Source organism: Apteryx mantelli, chromosome 1, assembly GCF_036417845.1.
Source record: "Apteryx mantelli isolate bAptMan1 chromosome 1, bAptMan1.hap1, whole genome shotgun sequence".
Taxonomy (NCBI): Eukaryota; Metazoa; Chordata; class Aves; order Apterygiformes; family Apterygidae; genus Apteryx; species Apteryx mantelli.
Genome location: NC_089978.1, coordinates 46,404,619 through 46,427,221, shown reverse-complemented (window position 1 = coordinate 46,427,221; position 22,603 = coordinate 46,404,619). Strand labels below are relative to the sequence as shown.

General features: G+C 37.9%; 1 protein-coding gene across 5 annotated transcripts in view; it reads right to left on the bottom strand.

The window, feature by feature from the left end:
* Positions 1-22,603, bottom strand: part of PIBF1 (progesterone immunomodulatory binding factor 1) — a 129,039-nt gene that overhangs the window by 92,135 nt on the left and 14,301 nt on the right. For all 5 annotated transcript variants that reach the window (XM_067292695.1, XM_067292717.1, XM_067292710.1 and 2 more), the window contains exons 6-10: positions 18,486-18,619; positions 16,345-16,453; positions 10,325-10,506; positions 5,706-5,831; positions 1,555-1,653 (exon numbers count right to left, since the gene is read on the bottom strand). In XM_067292695.1, the coding sequence (XP_067148796.1) occupies positions 1,555-1,653; positions 5,706-5,831; positions 10,325-10,506; positions 16,345-16,453; positions 18,486-18,619 (650 nt within the window). The remainder of the gene's footprint in view (positions 1-1,554; positions 1,654-5,705; positions 5,832-10,324; positions 10,507-16,344; positions 16,454-18,485; positions 18,620-22,603) is intronic.

The following is a 22,603-nucleotide window of genomic DNA, read 5'->3' as shown; positions in this document are numbered from 1 at the left end:
CAGGGTATCCTTCCCCCTCAGGACACATGATATGAGTGGGAATACAACAGAACTGAAAGATATTTCCTACATGGTTTTTAATTTTAAAAATAAATACAGTAACAATTATAAAGTTGATATAAAAATAAAAAACAAGGAAGTGTGCATACTCAAATTATCATTGGCTACATTTATTTTCGATATCTAACTGGAAGTTCTTCTGAATCTCCCACATATCATAGTAAAGTGAAAGCTAGGAGTCTCATCAGAAGGAAACACAGGGTGGATTTCCATTAGCACTTTAGTTTGGTTTAAGAGATCAGTTTTGACACAAATTTCCTGATGGCCTCCACTTAACGTACTTTGATTTGCATTGTGGAGTCATTTCAGAGTTTGCTAAGTGAATTCCTTTTTGAGAATCCAAGAACACCTACAATGCATTATAAACACTAACAAACATTCAGCCCACAGTACCAAACTAGAATTAACCTGAAGTCAAACCCCTGAAATGCATAGTGTGGACAACAGGTACTCTGATCCAACTATTTTACTCTAGAACCACCCTTATTATTTTGCATGACTAATTAGTGTTGTCTGTTTTCAGTTCTTTGCACCTATGCTGGGGTAATGCTAATTCATCAGTAATACCTCCACTGTAATTTAGGATTCAGCACAAAAAAAATAAAGGCTTAAATTAATTCATGTCCATGCTTAAGTTAACAGCATTTTAACAGATTACTATTTGCAATTAAAAACATGTCCAAACAAAAAAATTCACATCAGCTACTTTGGGTAGGTGACTACATGGCACCATTGCTTAATGAAGTGACCTTTCCATTTTTGAGAAAGATGTTGTTTAAACATAATTTAAGTCCGGACATGTAACAAACTTAACCTGAACAGCTTTGACTACTGTCCATAGTTCTGAATCACCTCATAATTTATCATAGTTAATAAAACAGTTCTAAATTTACAAAAAGTAAAACTAAAGTGCTGCAGAGAAGGACAGTAAACTACCTGTAAACAGCAGAGGATCAGTCATAGTTTCCTTCTCCTTATAAATACATAAATAAAACTGTATAGACACATTTTATATGTTGGATATGAAAGACTGGGTAGAGGCAACAGTAACAAAAGCATGTAGCAAGCATAAAAGTTCACAACTACTGCTCTCCAGCCACACTTTACAAAAAGTATTCATTGAAATCATTGGAAAAGATTACTTTCTATTTTCAACAATTTTTTCAACTAAATTAAGAACAGCAGTGTTCAGAGCTTGGTTACTGGAAGATAAGACATACTGTGAATTACACCTTCTTGCTATGAGATGCATAATTATGTTTGCATGTCTTTACAGGATTGAAGGAAAAGAATCAAACATTCACAGTGTTACTGCACTGGCAAAGGAAAAAACAAACAAACTAAAATTAGATTTCTAACTTCATTTAAACCAAATTTTTGTCATACAATTTATTCTTTGCAGAAAGCCCAACCAGTCATCCATCCTCCCTAAAAGTTTCCTGATATAAATACACTTAACCCTTCAGTTTGACATGTATTTTAAGAGATACTTACTGTTCTAAGAGTTGATCATATTTTCCTAGAGCATCTCTTTCAGCAATAACTGCTCTTTCTTTTTCAGCTACAGCATTATCTCTTGCTTCTCTCAAATTTCTGAAGGAAACAAAAAAAGATAATCTATCAAGAATCTGTTGGGAAGAAGCCTATTTTACTTCTCAGATTAGAGTATTATTGACTGATCTTGACTTTAACACTACCTTCCCCAATCCTGTTAGAACAGTAGGGGGCCTATCTATATGTATATCCATTATAGAGGCCTGTTCTGAAAACAATGATTGAACCACCCATCCATTTGTAGAAATACGTGAAAAAGTCAGAATATTAGAAATGTAAATTACTTTTTTGCAGAATTTAATAATTCAAATACTTTTGCTTAGTACTTCTTTAATAACTAGGAAAATGATGTCCTCCTAGTAACTGAGGAGATTAAGAACTTTTACGATAGAGCCAGAAGAGATTAGCTAGGTATAAAATCCTTATTTCGACATATAACTAATTCGGCTAGTTAATCACCATACGTAGGTTATTGCACATCACTGGTGTCTTTTATTGCTAACATAATTTTTGATCTGCAAAGAGAGAACCATAAATTAAACCATAAATGTTTTGTTGCAATCAATATTTTTTTTCAAATTTTTATTAACCAAGGATCAGTTAAGACTTGCAAACTATCTTATTCCTATTTCACTTATACAAGTCAGAGTAGTGCCATATGAATGAAAACTAACACTTGTAATACTTGTGTTAAAAAATGACACAGGTAACAGTCTGTTAATCTGTAGTCTGTCTGTAGTATAACATCCTAATAAACTGAAACTACCACTTAGGGCTCATCTGCTGTATCTCCATTATTCAGTAGCGCAGCACAGCAACAGCAGATTTGCAGAGCAAAACAGTGGCTGTTGAGGACTTGACATCTACACTATAAACACTTCAGAGGATTTTACTTTAAAAAAACGTTTGCTCCTGTGTCCTGGACACCCACTGCCATTTGTGATGTATTAGATGCTCTCTTAGAGACACCTTTCAATTTAGTTTCATATAAAAGAAATCCAGTGCAAATGCAAGCGCAAGGTGTGATGTGAGCAAAAACATGGCAAACAGCGATAACTGGGAGCTTCACTTCAAAACCACATTCCTCATCTGAACTGAAACATTAATGTATATGCAACAAGCTCTGCCCACTTCAGTTGTTTTTTTCTTCCTGCCCCTGAGCAATGCCATGAGCACGCTTCATTTATGTGGCTGTGCAGTGATTTTGTGTGGGGGTGGCAGGGGAAGCAGATTGATTTTCACCTGAATTTGCTGCGGAGATGCAGTAATACCTGTGTTACCACAGGAAACAAAAACACCCCCAAAACACCACGGGAGCTTTTTCAGGAAGTACAACTGGCTTAAAGCAAAGTGAAATTAGAGTATAAGGCAAATTTTGAAGATATGGAGGTAAAAGGAGAATTGTTAAGTCCATGTCAAATGCTATCCTAGGTCATTTGAGCCACACTAACCGTGTATGTTTTTTGGATAAAGGACTTTATTTTCTAGACTAAGGAAATGTCATCAACCATACTTACCTGGACTCAGTTAAGTAATACATATGCATCGGAAATTATTAATTAATCAGAATCAACCTAAGAATTATATAATGGTTAAGTGCCTAAGAGAAAACATGTGGGAGGTCAAGGGCATTAATGTGTTAGAGGAGTGAAATGTCGTATCTTGAAGAGTCGTAGAAATGGAATAAAAGTTAAATTGTATAAGAAGTAGAGTCACACATTTAGAGAATAAAGTGTTTTGCTTAACTGAATAGCTTGCCAATTGAAAATGCTACAGAAGAATAAAGGCACAATGAGGTACACTCGGTCAACAAGAGGAAAATCACAGATGTGATTTAACCATAAAAAAAGGCAAATGAGACCCAGTTATGTATCTGTTTACATACTTTCAATAGAGATAGGACAGCCATTAGTGACATTGTGCCAGGTATTCACATGATCTGAAAACTATACACAATTCTGATTTTAAAAGGTAAAACCAGCATATCTAACAGCTACACTTACAGGTCATCTGGATTATCAGGTGTCTGGCAAGCCTACCATACAAGTGAGCGTAACCCTCTAAAATGGGACAGGATCACTATCTACACATTTATGAGCCTGTATGGAAGAAAAAGGTGGGACAAGGGGCAGAGGAGGGGAAGCAGAAGTACAAGGGCATCTACATTAGCTTTTGAAGCAAACCTCTCAACAATTGCCACTCAGAACAATTCTAGAGCACACAAACCAAATTCTATTCAAATTGACAGAAATAAGATGATGTGCTCAAGGAGAGATCTAACATGCTCAAACTACTAAATAGTGTCCAGGTTATTGGATTAGCTGTTATCTGGTCCTAAGTAAAACCTCATGCAGACATTCAGTAGCTCTGTGAATTCACTCATGTTTGCTAATGGAGACATAGCCAATGCTGACAACCAGAAAAGTGAAACTAATCCCAAATAAAATAAAACTAAGTATCACCTTTTTATTGGATTCCCCTTCCCCCCTCAGTTCAGCTTCCTGAACTGGCTCATCCAAGGGTAAAATGTCACCAAATTCAAGGGGAACATCAGGCTTAAGAGGCTTGGCAAAGAGATGAGGAGTAAGAACTTTCTTTTCAGTCACATTAGCTCAGCTGTCTCGTCATTCCATGCTTTGAGCTTGAAGATGAAACTAAAATCTTAGCTTTACTTTCAGTCACAGTCAATCAGCATCTCATCACATCATACAACTTTCACTGCAAACTGCTTTGCTCCCAGTTTGGGGTTGCACATCTCATGATTGAGGTGCACCTCAGACTACAAAGCAGTTTTACGGCAGAATTTTTTAATACTTTTACTTTTTACTTTTACTTTTCAGTAATTCTATAGAGATAGCATAGGCTAATCTTTTTTTTTCCCCCACAAAATATGAAATTAAGGCTAATAAATTTGCATTTTAGAAATAATTATTTCAAAACGAGGAACAAAACTTCTGTAAATTGGTTCCAGACAAACAAAGGATCCTCTGGTAGATTCCTCAACAATATACGGACACTTTTCAGATATCCACCAATAGTCAAATCATTCTTTGTAATTCAACTTAGTTTTGCATACAGGAAGTGGTGCAGATGTGCGCGCACACACACACACACACATATATATAATTTCATTCACACTTGCAAAACTATAAAATGATGTCTTTTTTTTTAAATTAGAACCTTTCAGTTGAATGGAAGACAGACAGCAGGAGTCACATTCCTCATTTTTCCCTCTTCAGAGTAATAACAAAACTACCTATTAAAAGAAGAGACGCTGATGACACAAATATCTTTTTACTACAGTCATCTCCTTCTCCACACAAGTCACTTTCAGGAGACCTACAATGAGTTAATAATGAGTCATTAAGTGCTCCTCCCATTTAAAAGGAACATGTAATGACAAAAAAAAAAAAACAAAAAAAAAATCCCTTGAAAAAAATTACAGTACCAAGAGTCCAAGCCCTTAGATCCCTACAGGCTTACATGCGTGCCTAACACTGCACACAATTCCATGCAATTCATCGAGAATGCACACAAAGTTTAGTATGCAGTTTCTTGCAGGACCAGGACCTTCTTGAAGGAGGATTTTATCATAATTTAGAGGAAAACCAGTAGTGTTGTAAATCATAATGCTGTAAACAATCTCAGACTTTTATACCTTTTAAAAATAAATCTATCTTCGATGGGTTTTCCTCAATTTTTCTGCTTTACCTTCTGAATCAACTCCTTCCTTTCTGGTTGCCTGAAAGTTTCAGGACTATTGTCCATCCATTATGAGAGATAAACCAACATATTCTGTATAAATTAACAAACAAGACTCATCTGAGTAAGCTCAAAACCACTAAAGTTTATCTAGAAGATGCATTTTAACAATCCATTCTTTTTATTGACAATGTCAAATGTCAATCATTATTTCAAAAGAAAAATTATGCTATCTGTATTAGTTTTATAAGGTTCTCAGTTTTAAAACTAAACTTAAATTCCCACATTTTGATCACCCCTCAAGAAGCCAGTCAACCAGTTTCTGCCTGAAAAAAGGGAATATTTGGCTATTTCTGCCCTAATTAGATTATTTCCTGCATTTTATCTACCTGTTTTCACGCTCATACATCTCCTTTGAGGTGCTTCGAAGTTGCTCAATTTCTTGATTTGTTTTCAATCTTATTTGTTCCAGTTCCTCCTGCAGTCTGTTTTCATACTCTGTTTTATAATGGTCTCTGGAAATAAATAAAAAAATAGGAATTTCTTATGAACTGCATTACTACTACATTGGCCAAAATATCAAAATTCCAGGTACAGCTGTACTAGCAAAGCACTTCTCGGTTTTACATTTTATTTTAATTTTCACTCATTCCCCCCTCATCTGCTTGGAATACATATTAGCTTAAAACTAAGACTGAAAACTTAACCATGAATAAGTTAAGATCTTTCATGGCATATTGCTTAGGGTTTTTTTATTTTATTAAAGTAATTTGACATTGAGTCATCATGCAGCATTACACTTAATACACTTGCCAAAATTCTTTGTCAGCCTATACGTGAGTGTTCATATTAATTAACCACTTAAAAAAAGTCCTCACTTTGCAGACTGTTCTAGCTTCATCACTGGGTAATGGTAAATTAACTTATAATAATGCCATGCTACAAGATTTTGTTGTATACTATTTTCACCACACCTGGAGAGGGGGGTGGGGGCAACACATGATGGCAAATGCTGAAGATCATAAGCTGTGTAGATTTGTGAAGCTAAAAATGATATCTGGATACTTATCTTGTCAATGTGACAAATAAGTATTTTAAGCAAATTATTTTATTTAAGTTTTTAAAGCAGCAAATATCAGAAGATTCCTGCACAAAAAAGTTTCACTTGATATTAATATTGACAACGTTTCTGTGACTTTGGCAGCCAACAAACCTGGAGTTACAAGGAATCCCGTAAAGAGTTGTTCCTACAAAACTATCCCGCTCCCCCAGAGAAAAAACAAACAAACAAAAAAAATCCCACATAGTTTTGTTGCAAGTACTTAACAGCAAAGGCATGCTGAATTTTACATCCTCTAGTTGGGGTTCAAGAATAAATAATCAGCAGTGAAGTCACTAACAGAAATTACACATTTGGAAATAAAAGCATACGTATGAAGAGAAGTACATTCTCCACAGTAAAGTCTTTCAGATTCTTTTGGATTCCGAATTGTGTGGTAGCCCATCTTCTATGAATTCTGTACTCCGAGTTGGCCAAATTTCATGTTACCTACAAGCCCGAAAATATCTAAATATGTCAGAATGAGAGCTGTCTAGTTTTTCCTGTTTGCTTTTTATTGACACACTGAATTTCATCTGAGTTGTCAAGGTAAGTTTATCTCCCTTCCTTTATCAAGTGTGCCACACCCTAGCAAGATGCTTTGTAAAGATCTTTGATACAATGAATAAGTTGATAATCTAAACAAACAAAAATAAACAAAAAAATCCACGCTGTACTGAAATATAAGGTCCCCATTAGAAGTTTTCTGTGTTCTTTTTGTGCTATGTGGCTCAATACATAGAAAAAAGTGAATGCTGAATTTCAGGACCTTGGGATACAACTCTCATATGCAAAATCAAGTACCACTATCATTTTCTTGTTATTTAGAGAGCAAAGATTTTCTGTTACCATTACCACTTACCAAAGAGAAATTTCTATCATTGTGGAAACTACAACTGACCTCCTCTCCTGCTGCAAGACTGTTTTAAAGTCAAGAAAGTTTACTGAGGAAGGTTAAAAGAATCTGAAAGAGTCTTGAACACCCACAGTGATGTCACCAGAAGACAGTTCAACATCACACTTATCTTTATGATGACTAACATAAACAAATGGTGTAGAAAAGGGGATATTCTGAATGTGTAGCTTGACTGCCTATCACTGCCTTTTAATGAACACCAACTGAGCTGCTATAAAGCAAACAACCTTCATTTTTATTCCTGACCAACTGTTATGGTCTGTTTGGGCAGTAACTAAAAACGTTTTTGCCTTATCAGGTTGTGTTTTGTCCTCTTCTCCTAGCTTTATGACCTTCCTTCCAGGTCTATTATCCATAAGGCTTTATACTCCAAACAAACTAGACATGATCTGAGCATCTCTTAATGCAGGTACAGATTGTAATTTAAGTGCTCAAAATAGTAAAGGGAGATTTTTTTTTGTTGGTCTGTGCTTCCCTAAAGGTTCCCAAGGACTGTAGCTATGACTTGTTGGCATTAACCTTGCCCCAATCTCAACCAAATATGCAGCCTCTCTTTTTAGAGGTTAGGGAACCTAATCCCTCAGTTTCCTAAAATCTGTAACATTTTCTAACTAAGCTAAATATGCCCCAATGTTGGCAGTTCTGAGGGCGATCAGAAGGTGAATAATTCTTTATTCCTAAAAATTTGGGCTTGTTTTCCTTATCTAATTTATTCATGAACTACAACGACCACAAGAGATCCAGATGTGGAGTGAGCGTTAAAACGCCTCAAATTCTTCAAAATGCAGTCAATAAAAACTTACAGCCCAAACTGGTGTCTCCTCCAAGTAGCTATAAGGAGTGTAGAATGTCCATTAGTTGATACAATTTTCTCCTGCTCTCCCTGTTGCAATCTCTAATTTATCTCTCTGACAAAGAGATCAAATTCTGTAGAGCTCTGCACAAGAAACTTGTAATTGTAGATATTTGACCTGAGAGAGGGATGGTTCAAACTGCTGAATATGCAGGGATGCCCACTATGGAATGCAATCTCAGAAGATGCACACAAAAAATGTGAGGGAGGTGGGAGGGAGGGCAAGCAAAGAAGGGAGAGCTTCTGCAATATTTCAGCAGCAGAACCATGAATACAAACTAGGCTGCCCAGGTTGCAATACAATCCCATACATGATGCTCAATACACATGATGCTTAATACACATTGTCTTCTCTACTAAGCCATAATGTCTCTGCAGAAGACAATAATGGTCACTAGAGGAGAGCAGATACGCCTAGATTATCCATTACAGTTAATATCTGTGCTATGAAGATTAACATCATGAATAGAATCAACAGTACCATTAATGTCTAGAGAGATCTGGTAACATCACAGAATCACAGTAATAGCATCAAGATCTCTGAAGGTAATATGAGTCACACAATTTCTCTTTATCTGGCATCAAAACACAAGAGACCAAGATCCCTCTGATATTTCAGAGGATAGTGAAGCAGGCTTGCATTGTATCCCCAGATGTGGTAGAGTCAACCTACATGCATCTCTTCCTAGGTTCCTCAAATGAAGAGAGCTCTTTAAAAGCCCCTCTGCCTCATTATTATACAATATAGGTTTCACAATGGCTTTCTAGAAAAAGGAATCTAGCTACAAGAGTCAATGCTTACAAATACATTTCTAGAGCAAGATTGCTCAGACCTACGTGATTTTTTTAAACCGCAATTTAAAAGCAAGCCTTAAGGATTTATTTAAATGAAGAAGTTCCAGATGAATCTCTAACCTGAACACTGTTCTGAGGTATATCCACACAAGGTAAATTAAAAAAAAAAAAGTGACAGTAGTAAAGGAAAAATCCTTAATATTAAAAAGACTTCTGATAAGCAATATGGGACAGAACTCCATAACTGATAGCTTCAGTAGAGTGTTTTTATATTTCCGTTTAGACAACACTTTGTCTTTCCAGTTGTATTACAGAAGAGTCACATATAGTGCATTTCATCTCAGTTATGCAAGAACACAAAATATACAAATGTTGTCTCCATTCCATCTTGTCAATTCAAACAAAAGGAAGCAGCTGAGGGATTAACTGAGCCTACTCCACACTTTCTGTCTCTAGAGGACATTCACTCAGAGCACAGCTGCTTTTCTAGGGACACTGCTAACCAGAAAGATGGCTGTATTAGGGACAGCCACACAGGCAAACATTTGATGCAACTTTTGGATGTACGTTAAAATGATATCTTTGGCATCTAGGTGTCAGGAAATAACATGATCTGGATAATCTTAGTAAGAAAAAAAAATCTATATGAGGGCACAAAATTTTATTGTATAGTACTACATATTTAGCTTGACACATAGCTGAATAAAATAGTATTTTCTGTTCAACATCCCAAACATATACATATACCAGTTTGAATAGCATAAGAATTTAACACTATTTACTACTGCAGCTAGCACACAATGATCGCTTAATTTCTCATGGCTAGCATTAAGGAGTGTGCAAGTGAACCTGAGATATGAAAAACTGATTGCTCGAATAGCTGATGTGAAAGTTATAACTGCATACTACGTCCTACTTTAAACATCTGTTAAAATTAAACATATTTTACACTCCAAAGATTGTATAGAATATGTCTTTCTAGTATTATTGTTCTAAATAAAGTTCATTTAAAAAAAAAGAAAAAGTGCAATGTGTGCTTAATATAGTTTTTTATTTCCACTACCTCAAAAAATTTCTATATACATGTAAGAATATAGTTGCCATAAACTTTCGAAATGGATTTCTTCACTGCTATGATAGTATATCAAAACTTAAAAAAAACTTTAAAGCAGTTTTTCCCAATACATAAATACACATTAAAAAAAAACAGAAGCTTTCTTACTGTTTCTAGTTACACAGATAGAAACTAGCTCTTCTAAAGTCAGCAAGTTTTAAGTGGGATTTGTCCAAGAAACAAGGGAAAATAGTAATTTGTCTACTGATAGAAGTGAACACAGTATTTTACCTGGATGTAACATATTTTTCATACATCTCTTCTCTAGCTTTTTTGGCATCCTCTAGCTGAATCTGAAGTCTTTCAAGACGATCTTCTTCATGTGCACAGCGAACACTAAGCTCCATGGTCTGGCGATTAAGATAATCTTTATCTTTTTGCAACAAGTTAAGGGACTGTTGTAAGGTTGCCAGCTATAAAAGGGGTTAAAGGAATACTTCAACATAAACTTCAAAACAAGCATTTAACCCACCCCCCACACACTTATTTTTTCATTTTAACTCTCTTCTGCATATCATCTGAACTGAAAAACCTCAGCTTACACTTACATTTAACATGCTCTTATAAGTAGGTGAAGCTCTATTCAAAAAAAGGACTTTAAGATTATAATTTTCTGGATTTTCATTATTTCTGATAATTAGTAATTGAAAAGAGGTAATCTTCCTTAATCTTCCTCAATGTCAAAACAGAAACTAGGATCAGAATATAGTACTGAATCAGAGAGGAAACATACCAAGTTTTGGGGCCAACTGGTCATCATACTGGGGACGACTTTCTCAGAAACAGTGGAAAGTTTACAGGCACCAAGAGTCATTACTGTTCAATAAAAAAATGGTGAAACTGCTAGCTCTGGGGCTGAAGTATGTCATGATTATGATAGACAAGGTGATGTTCCAGACCAGTACCAAGAGCAAAGAAGGTCATGCATGCTTTCTTTTGACTTTCGTTTAGCATGCTGTTGCTACAGATAACTGAACTGATGCAAAAATAGAAACATGATCATCTTGCGAGCCTCTGCAACAGCTTTCCTGAGCTACAGATTAGTCAACTTTACCACTCCAAAAAATATGGTGTGGGAGACAGTGGTCTCCACCTATGGGAGATCAATATTGTCAAAGAGCAGCCACAGAGTATATGGTCACTAGTGCTGAGTGGTCTAACTCCTTGCTTCTGATAGCAAAAGGTACCATTATCATCTTCAAGAAATTTTGCAGTTTAAGCTCCTGGTGATGTCACATGCCAAGTTAAGACAGTGGTAGATGAATCGCTTATCAGAAATACATCCCCCAGACCAAAGCCATAAAGACACCCTGTATATGTTATAGACAGAATTCATCCCATCTAAGCCATAAAAAGACAAAAGAGTTACTTGAGAAAGATAATGAAGTTGAAGACAAGAAGCAACTTGTTAAGCAATTTAAAATTCATAGCGCAAAAAAAAAAACTCTTAGAGGCATGCTCCATCTGTCCACTGAGCACCATAGAAGGTGAGGTGTAAGCGTATCTTAAAACAAAACAAGCAACCTGCCCCCCCCCAAACAACAACAAAAAAATCCATCCCCACCTCAAAGTAACAGGTTATATGTGCATCCACAGTGAACAGAGACATAGTTTACTACATGAAGAAAGAAATGAACCTCTATGTCTATCTATAAAATTGGACAGAGGAGTACTACCTTAATAGTAGTAGTTAAAATCACTGTTTTATCTGCAATACTGCAGGGGACAGGTCACTTGGGAGGAATATAGGAATGTTGTCAGAGTATGCAGGGATGTGACGAGGAAGACTAAGGCCCATTTGGAATTAAATCTGGCAAGGGATGTCAAGGACAACAAGAAGGGCTTCTTCAAATACATCAGTAGCAAGAGGAAGACTAGGGAAAATGTGGGCCCTTGGCTGAACAGGGTGGGTGCCCTGGTGACGAAGGATGCAGAGAAGGCAGAGTTACTGAATGCTGCCTTTGCTTCAGTCTTTACTGCTCAGGCCAGCCCTCAGGAGCCCCAGACCCTGGAGGCAAGAGAGAAAGTCTGGAGGAAGGAAGACTTTCCCTTGGTGGAGGAGGATTGGGTTAGAGATCATTTAAGCAAACTTGACACCCACAAATCCACGGGCCCCGATGGGATGCACCCATGAGTGCTGAGGGAGCTGGCAGACGTTATTGCTAAGCCACTCTCCACCATCTTTGAAAGGTCATGGAGAACAGGAGAGGCGCCTGAAGACTGGAAGAAAGCCAATGTCACCCCAGTCTTCAAAAAGGGCAAGAAGGAGGACCCAGGGAACTACAGGCCAGTCAGCCTCACCTCCATCCCTGGAAAGGTGATGGAGCAGCTCATCCTGGAGGCCATCTCCAAGCATGTGGAGGACAAGAAGGTGATCAGGAGTAGTCAGCATGGCTTCACCAAGGGGAAATCATGCTTAACCAATCTGACACCCTTCTATGATGGGATGACTGGCTGCGTAGATGAGGGGAGAGCAGTGGATGTTGCCTACCTTGACTTCAGCAAGGCTTTTGACACTGTCTCCCATAGCATCCTCATAGACAAGCTCAGGAAGTGTGGGCTAGATGAGTGGACAGTGAGGTGGATTAAGAGAACTGGCTGAATGGCAGAGCTCAGAGAGTTGTGATCAGCGGTGCAGAGTCTAGCTGGAGGCCTGTAGCTAACGGTGTCCCCCGGGGGTCAGGACTGGGTCCAGTCTTGTTCAACTTCTTCATCAATGACCTGGATGAAGGGACAGAGTGCACCCTCAGCAAGTTTGCTGACAATACAAAACTGGGAGGAGTGGCCGATACACCACAGGGCTGTGCTGCCATTCAGAGAGACCTGGACAGGCTGGAGAGGTGGGCGGAGAGGAACCTCATGAAGTTCAACAAAGGTAAGTGCAGGGTCCTGCACCTGGGGAGGAATAACCCCATGCACCAGTACAGGTTGGGGGTGACCTGCTGGAAAGCAGCTCTGCCGAGAAGGACCTGGGAGTGCTGGTGGACACCAAGTTAAGCATGAGGCAGCAATGTGCCCTTGTGGCCAAGAAGGCCAATGGTATCCTGGGGTGCATCAGAAAGAGTGTTGCCAGCAGGTGGAGGGAGGTGATCCTCCCCCTCTCCTCAGCCCTGGTGAGGCCCCATCTGGAGTACTGCGTCCAGTTCTGGGCTCCCCAGTACAAGAGGGATGTGGCACTACTGGAGCAAGTCCAGCAAAGGGCTACAAAGATGATTAGGGGACTAGAGCATCTCTCCTATGAGGAAAGACTGAGAGAGCTGGGCCTGTTTAGCTTGGAGAAGAGAAGGCTGAGAGGGGATCTTATCAACGTGTACAAGTATCTTAAGGGAGGGTGTCGAGAGGATGGGGCCAGACTCTTTTCAGTGGTGCCCAACAACAGGACACGAGGCAACGGGCACAAACTGAAAGACAGGCAGTTCCATCTGAACATGAGGAAAAACTTTTTCACTGTGAGGGTGACAGAGCACTGGAACAGGTTGCCCAGAGAGACTGTGGAGTCTCCTTCCTTGGACATGTTCAAAACCCGTCTGGACACAACCCTGGGCAACATGCTCTAGGTGACCCTGCTTGAGCAGGGGGGTTGGACTAGATGATCTCCAGAGGTCCCTTCCAACCTCAAACATTCTGGGATTCTGTGTAATATAGAGACCCTAAAGAACATGACCTCCCTTGAATCCTCTGGGGAGTGAACGGTCTTATTTATTCAGTTACCAAAGCGTTAACACTCAAAGACCCTTCCTTTGATTCTTGCCTGGACAAATACAGAAGTCAAGAACAACCTCCCCATGCAGTGTCCCTTCTGTATCACATAGGGAAACTAATTCTGAACAACCGATCGACTGTTCCTTTACTCCTTTTTGTGCTTCCTGGGAAGATTTTCTATACATAAACCCAGCTTAAAAAATAGTCTTATTCTCCAAGTAAGTTGGATATAGCACTACAAATCATCTGCAAATTAGTTAATGAGGACAGAAACAGAAGTTTCTTTCTGGAGACTCAGTAAGTCCTTTTCTCCCTCCAAAATAGCTGTTATAAAAGCACACCTATATCAGACAAAGAAAAAAATCCCTTAGTGATTCTGACACTTTTGGAGGATTCATTCTTAACTAGCTTACTTACAGAGAATAATTTAATTCTGGGGGTTCAGTGAAGCAATCTTCCCTGTGAACAATTTAGATACAGAAGTTGTGATAACAGATACTGAAAAATGGAAGCTTGAACTGGTAGGCAATGGATAGGGAAACATTCTCTGCCTAGTTCCTTGACCCTAGAGTTATCACATGTGCTTGGTGGGGGCCATTATTGAACCATCGTGACTCTTGAATGAATGAATTAATGAACAGGGCGTGCAGCTAGGGACATTTCCCTCTCAACCTGTCAGGTCTTTAGCTCTTTGAGTGTCTTTGGAGCAGAGATATATTCCCCTGTGAAATACTAGTGCTAGCAGAATGGTAATGATTGAGATCTGAAAAAAGTGACTGACCTGACTGGAATTAGAACTCATTGGACCCCTCTCCCCCCCACAAAAACTGGTGGAAAAAAAAAAGAAAAAAGGAAACCCTCAGTGTCTGAAGAGGCTTTTAGTCATTTTCCCAGTAGAAATACTTGCAAAGACCAATTGAAACACTTAAAAACCAAACAAACCAACCAACCTAGTAAACGTTCCTGTCTATGAAGCAAGCAGCACTGGAGTGGAAGCATAGAAAGAAGAGGTCCTAAATACTAGGCTTTATTCCTAACACAATATTAACCTCTAAAGGACAGGTGAAGGAAGAGTTAATCTATTACTTTATTAAGAGACATACAGAGAAAACAAGCTACATGTACGTTTTTCTTAGACATCTATAGAACATAGCTAAACATAATCCATATAGTAACTCTGCTTTACTGTTACTAATTACAGTTGTGGTCAAAAGAGCTAAAATAAATTATAAATAGTTCTGCCCTCTTTTGAGGATAGAGCATATTGGCAGCATTCAGCCTTGACAGGCAAGTTCTGCTCTCGGGCCTCCCAGGTTCCTGAGCCTAGCAGCAGAGCTTAGAAGAGTGAAGCAGAGGAAGATTGAGCTAGAGACCCAGAAAAATGGGATGTACATAAACCTAGGAAAAAGTGGAAAGCACCTGATGGATGTGGAGGGAGCTGGAAAATGTCATTGCAGGGTTGCTATCCAGTTTAAAGGATCATAGCAGTTGGGAGAGGTTCCTGATGACCGGGAACCATCTTCAAGAAGAAAGATCCAGAGAACTACAGGCTGGTCAGTCTGACCTCAGTTCCTGTAAAGATTATGGAGCAAATCCTCCTGGAAGTCATATCCATGCAAAAGGTGATTGGAAGCAGCTAGGATGGATTTACCAAAGCCAAATTGTGCCTGATAAACATGACAAGAAGGCTGGTTCCATGGATGAGGGGACAGCAGTGAATGTCATTTACTTGGATTTTTGCTAGGCTTTCAACAGTCTCCCATAATAACTTTATGGCCAAATTGGCAAGATATTGTTTGGAGACAGGTAAAGATGAGTTGAACAAGCTGAACATAAGCCAGTGTGCCCTCACAGTAAAAAAATGCCAGCTGCCTACCAGGCTTTATTAAGCAACAGTGCAGACAACAAGTTGAGGAAAATGATTACTGCCCTGAATTCAGTACTAGCGAGACCATAGCTGGAGTGCTGTGTCCCATTTTGGGCTCTCCAGCACAGACAGACATTCACACACTGCAGCATGTCCACAAAAGGTCCACCAAGTTGGTCACGGGCTGCAGAACATGATGTACAAGGAGGGGCTGAGAAAACTGTTTTTTTTTTCCAGCCTTCAGATGAGAGGGATGGAGGGGAGTAATCTTTTTGCAGTCTTCACTTATCTAATCGGAACATATAGAAAGACAGAGCCAGACTCGTGGAAGCACATTGTGACAGGACAAGAGGCAAGAGAAACAAGCTGCAACAACTCTAATTAGATATTACAAAAACTTGTTCACAAAGAGGGTGGTCAAACACTGGAACAGGTTGCCCAGACAGGTTGTGGAATCTCCATCCTTGGAGATACTCAAAACTTGACAAAAGCCTGAGCAACCCGATTTAAGTTGGCTCTAGTGGGGGAGGTGGGGGTGTCAGAGCAGACGATCTCCTGAGGACCTTTTAACCTAAATTTTTCTATGATTCTACAGGAGATCCCAAAAGATTTGATTAGGCAAACAATCAGATTCCTAAGGTCAAAAACTAAATTATTACTGAAATAAGAACTTTAAGTTTACCTCTTTTGATAAGTCATTTCTTTCTTTAGCTTGCGCTTTGTGAGATAACTCCAATACTTCATATTTTCTTCTGAGTTCTGACAATTCATGTTCAAATATATCTCGTTCACTGTTAAAATGAAGTGAAACTATTAGTTGCATAGAGTGAAATGAAGGCTGACTAAATTACAAATTTTGAATTTTGTTCTTTTGGTTCATGACACCGACTTTTTTGTCCAGTTACTCACAGGACAATTATCACAGGCGATAATACGTTTTTTAGTTCTTATCACTTGCAACAGCATGTTATTATATGAGAAAGTTTTCTTCATTTTGAAGTATTTAAGCAATAATCCTAAATTATAATATAATAATCCTAAATTCCTATCCTAAAATTACTGCATCCTCTTCTTAGTATTCTTCTTTAGTTCAACTTTGGGCTATACATTTCTCCTCTTAGCAATAGATTATAAATTCCCTTGTATATCCTTTTAAATTTGCCAAGCTTTTGATGCTCTTTCCCCAACATTTCCTTGAATCTTTTGCAGACATTAAAGTTGGACGAAAAACTAAAGTGACTTCATTCCCATCTTCCTAATCAAACAGAAACCAAAGGACAGTTGTTCTCAGTTGCGCCTCTCCCTTATATACAGTCCCTTGATGCCAGAGGAAATTATACTACTCTGCTCATATTTAAAATATACATGACACAGCTGCAAAAATTATGTTGGTGTCCGGAATAACAGTGTTTCCACATGCACAAAGCAGCAGCTCTATGTCTGTATCTGACCCTGTCAGAAGAGTGGAATGAATGAGCCAGTATGAGCTTGCAGTCTGAAAGAAAGCTAACCATTTTAATATTAATAGTGTTAAAAAACTGAGATACCTTGTAGTCTACCAAAACTAGAAGATTTGACATAGTTTGCAAAGGATTTTTAAACCCACAGTTTTACTCAGAAATAAACCTGGAAGTGATTAATTCCTGCAGTGCTCCCAAATATCCTCATGCAAGCATGCCAATAGCGCTCTCCCCCTCCCCTTCATCTGTGCCTACTCTGATGAATACAACGTACTCTCTCAAATATAGTTTTGGCACGTTTATTCATGCCTTTTTCAACTCAAGACTATTTTAATACACACTGTCAAACACTGGGGCCATTCACATGAAAAAGTTATTACAATCCACTTATTAGATGCAGTTGCACATGGGAAGCAAACCATAGCATCCATCCATCCTATTTGTAACAAGCTTCCAGATAGATTTCAAGGTTGTTTTAGTACATATGGCTGTGAACAGTTATCCAAAAGACAGACTCTCCTTTAAATGACTTAGAGGCACAGTAAAGATCAATAAACGTGCCTGAGCTCGTTCAATATGAACAGCTAGGGAGCTGACAAGCTGCTTTCTATTCAGAATCTTTATTTTGAGCCATTCCCCAACAAATCTGCCAAAGCTCTGATTTCTTGAACTTGCAAGCACACTGAAAAGGACATTTGCAAGCTGGACTGAAGTATGTGTGTATGCATGTACTTAAAAGAAGCCCATTTTCACTGTTTTGCAGTTGTTATGAGGTCAGCATTCAAAGCAAAGGCTAGAACTCCAAAACTTATATTTCAAAAATGAAGAGACATGCTGGAAATTCTGGCAATTAAATCAAGCTGCTGAAGTTAACCTAAGATTCTCTGACTAAGGGTTCTCGTAACAGACCTTTCAGTCTTATGCTTACAAAGGTACTTTAAGTTGCTTAATATTAATTCCCAAGGTCCTACTCCCTTTTATGTCACTGTGCAGGTAGCACATAGTAGGGCACAGGGCTGCTTGTTAGATGATAGCTATTAAACTAGTAAAAAATAGTGTTTGTTCTGAGATATTTGGCATCAACAGATCCTACTTAAGTTGCAGCCAGGCTAGTAGACTCTGAAAACACAGCAAGTACCTAAGTACAAGCTTTTAAGAAGATAAACGTATGCATCAGATTTCAGTGTTGCTCATCTTATGACTCTGATATTCCACACGACTGAATATCAATCCTGGATAACTGAACTATTAGTGGATCCAAGTAAGGAAAAATATTTGAGGTGGGCAACTGCAACCTTGACTGACTGAACTAGAGATTTGTTCTGTTAATACTCGTATGTACCTGAACTATAGAGATACCTACCATTTTACTTTATCATAGTTCTCTTGTCTGTAATCACCTTGCTGAATCATCCGCTTTGTATCAGACAGTTCCAGTGTTAAACGCTGACATTTAACCTCAAGGTCTGACCGAATCCTCCTCTCGTCTTCACAGCTCTAAAAGTTAACACATACTTTAAAATGACAACAGCTACACTGATATTTAACACACCGCCCCCCCCCCAGCAGTCACAGACTGTTTTGTGAAGTCTACTTACAAATATTCAAGTGGTAGTATTTTCATTTGTCTCAATTTTTAGAAATCTAGCAGGCATCAATAAGTAAGCAGCTATACTGACACTGAACTTATCTTTATCTTATTCTAAATAGTTGATTAACATACCTATTTTTTCCTAATGCATTTGTCCATTTGCCTAACTTCATACATCACTGACCCTCAAATGTACTGCTGGTGGTCTACAAACCTACAGTCATGCCACCCTTACAATATTTTCAAATAAGTTTACTTGTGAAGACACTTTCTCGTCCATTTAAGGAAAAAAAAGGAAAAAAGAAAAAGAGCACTTATTCACTCATCAGCATTAATTTCCATTTTCTCCTTTCTTCCTTCCCATACAGCTTGAGAGACTATTATGAGAACCATAAAAAAAAAGACTAGAACAAGTGAACGCACAAAAAGCATTTGTCTTCTAAAACACTGGTCATTCCTTTCGAAGATAAAGGGGTAGCTTCTTAAGCATTGTACTCTTATCCTATGGGAATAGGAGATTACCGTACCTTAATATGAGGTCTTTACTCCATTCATCTGATTCTTCTCTACAAACTAGGTATTTAATTTCACAAAGCTTACACTATTTGCTTGTTCAAAATGCTGCACTTACTAATTTCTTCAAAAAACCCAAGCAAAAAAAAAAACCACACTAAAATAATGCACATCCTCCTACATTACAGGAAACTGACAGACAGTAACAGTTGCTCATTAAAGACTTGAGAATACCCCCAGCATCCAGGCATTCCAGACATTTTCCCTAGTAACCTAACTCCAGCCTCCTTCCAAACTGACACTTTGTATTACCATTTTTCTAAATTAGCTAACAGCATCTTGAACTCTCTTATATTTCAATATATACACATCAATCCTGTCTTTGGCTGCTAGTATTGTTCACTCTTGGAGTGCCTCTTAAAAAAAAGAAACATCATTTCTGGGAGTATAAAACAGTAGCGGCTTATCATGCACTTCTGTATCGCACATAATGCTAGGCAAAACTATAAGTTAAAAGCAAGAGGAAGATTACTACCTGTAAAGTTTACAAAATCCACAGATTACATTTAAAAAACAAAACCCATGTCCGATTACCACACAATATTAAAACTGAAGTGTACATGCTGTCAGGGCGTGTGCATAGTTCTCTCAGTTTCTGTTCTATCCTGTGGCAAAATACTCTTACTAACTGTTATCTCTGCATAGCGGCTCCAAATTTCTTATTTGGAGTCAAGCATGTTCTGAACTGTAATTTCCTCCCTGAAGAAGGTTCCATTCAGAGATCAAACCTTCCCCTTCAAGGATTTTTTGTAATCCATAAGCTCCAATACTCAAATCAACATATAGTTTTTAAACAGTCCTCTCAGAAGACTCTGACTTTTGTTTCTTCCGCCATGGTTCATAAGTGGCATGCTTGGTAACTGATAGTGGATGCTTGATAACTAATAACTCCATCTGGTTATATCCAAGGGACATCACCCAGACAGGTTTTGCATTCACCTCCAGTGACTAGTTTTGCTTACTGCCTAAAGACTACCTTAAGACATGACTACAGAACCAATCACTTACAATAAATTTATTTTGCAGCAAGTAAGCAATTGTATAGGTGCATAATTTTTCAAAATACACCGAAAGCTATATTTTATACAGATGTATGAGTGATTCCTAAACATGGCTTGTAAGAGGAGTAAATACCAGAACAATACTCTTCAATAGAGATGGAAAGACAGAAAGAACACTGACCAAAATTCACAGGCACCATGAACAGATAGACCGACAGAACACCTTCTCAAAAAAGCACCTAAATGTTTATAAGACATGACAGAGAAGCTCACTGAACTACGAATCATGCTGTAACTATTCTGCTGACAAATATAAAAATTTAGTTTTCAGAATTAAAAATACAATAAAATCCCAATAAAACACTCAGTTTTCCTGAAGAGTTTGGATGGCAAATCTGTAAGAACATATAATCTAAACACACGGTTGTTATTCAACCTAATGTACTGGTATATGGCTTGTTTTTGTCTACCCTAATTAACAATATACATTAAACAAATTAAGACTACAGAAAACTGTTTCTTCTCGTCATATTCTAAAGTCATTAATAACCCAGTATTTTTAAGGATGGCGTTGCCACATTGGTAAAGCATTTGTCAGATGTTTTAAGGTGTTAGAATTTCAAACATGTAATACAGGGTGCAAAAGTCCAAGTACCCTGATAGATGGTGAAAGCACAACTCATCTTTCAATAAGGTACGTTGGTAAGGACACTTTAAAATTAAACACAAGTTGGAAGTTAAGTTTTGATATGATTCTTCTGTGATATCCCATGCCATTCTGCTGCTAATACCATGGCTGCTGACATTCTATTAATACCATATTAGAACGCACATTTCCTTTGCGGAAAGGGTGAGCTATTGAAGCTCTTACAATAATACCCACAGAAGCACCTAGAAGACAACTACCTAAACCATAAAACTGATGAACTGTGGATGTGTTTCCAAGCAGGCCTCTGGACAAATCTGACAAAAATAGCTCTAAAGCACCAATTATCAGAACAATTAAACACCTACAAAATTTGTCCTTTCTAACAGTTGAGACTTAAAATAGAATTTGAATTATATCCAATAAATCAGTTATGACTTTCCTGTAATAATATGATAATTCCACAGGATGGGGAGGGAGTCAAATTTACTTTTTAAAAGTGATACTAAGACTTACTTAAAGTATCAAATTGTTAAGCATATAATTAAACAAAAATATTTTTAGATTCAGTATACTTCCCAAATACTAACACACTGCATAGGTCAGTTTTCCAATTGCCTCATCTTTTAGGTGTCAGAGATGTTTTATCACAGGACAAATGTAACAATGCACCTTAATAAACATTCAGTCTACAGGCTAACACAAGAAATCATGAGATGTGTATTTCCAGGTAGCAGATACTGCTATAGAAGTATAGAATTCTGCGTAAGTCTTAAATATATGCAATCAAGCTGTCTGTAGTAAGAATAAGCATTATTTAGATAGGGGTGAAGTTACTTTAGTTTATAACAGTCACACACTCTGAACTGATTTTAAGATCTCTGCACTGGAACAGCTTTACTTCTCAATTTATCTTCAAGAGAGCTTGAAATTTTGATGAATAGCTTTGTCCTACTGAAGCAGTAAGGGAGTTTTTAAAAGGATCAAAATACAGAGTGTACTCAAGGACACAAATGAGGTCTTGGAAAGTATACCAATAAATAAAAATAACCAATTTAAGTCCACAAACCTTAAAAAAAAATTAAAAGGACATACAGTACTTATTCACAAGGAGCATGATCCATGGCAATCTTGCCAGCAATATTTTGATTTTTTTCAGTTTCTTACCAACTTTTACTGTTACACAGAGTGCCAACTCAGACAGATGAGACTGTCAGAACAAATGAACCTGTCCTATAAGATGGGCAGGCAAACGTTGTTTAAGTAAATTGTTAACACAGCTGTCCAAGGCACCCAATAGTAACCAGTACAGGCGGTTTCTGTAGCTCATGCAGAGTGGTCCCTCCCAAGAAGTGCTTCCATTTGATTTACCAGCACTGTTGATAGGTGAATGTTTCAAGTGAGAGCATTCTGAGCTTGCCTGATCTGCACCATTTAAATCCCAAATCGGGTAGAGAAACTAACGATCCAATTACAGACCTCAGTTTTTTGGTATTAGGTTTCAATTTTATCCTGCATCTTGAATGGATAGCAGTTTATAGCAGTCACTGAAACAAACACATGTAAATTCTGAGTACAAAAACTGGATGACATTTTCTGAACAAAGCTAATGAGACAGAATACATGACAGGGAATAGTTGATCTTGCAAAAAACCTTTAGGGATAAGAAG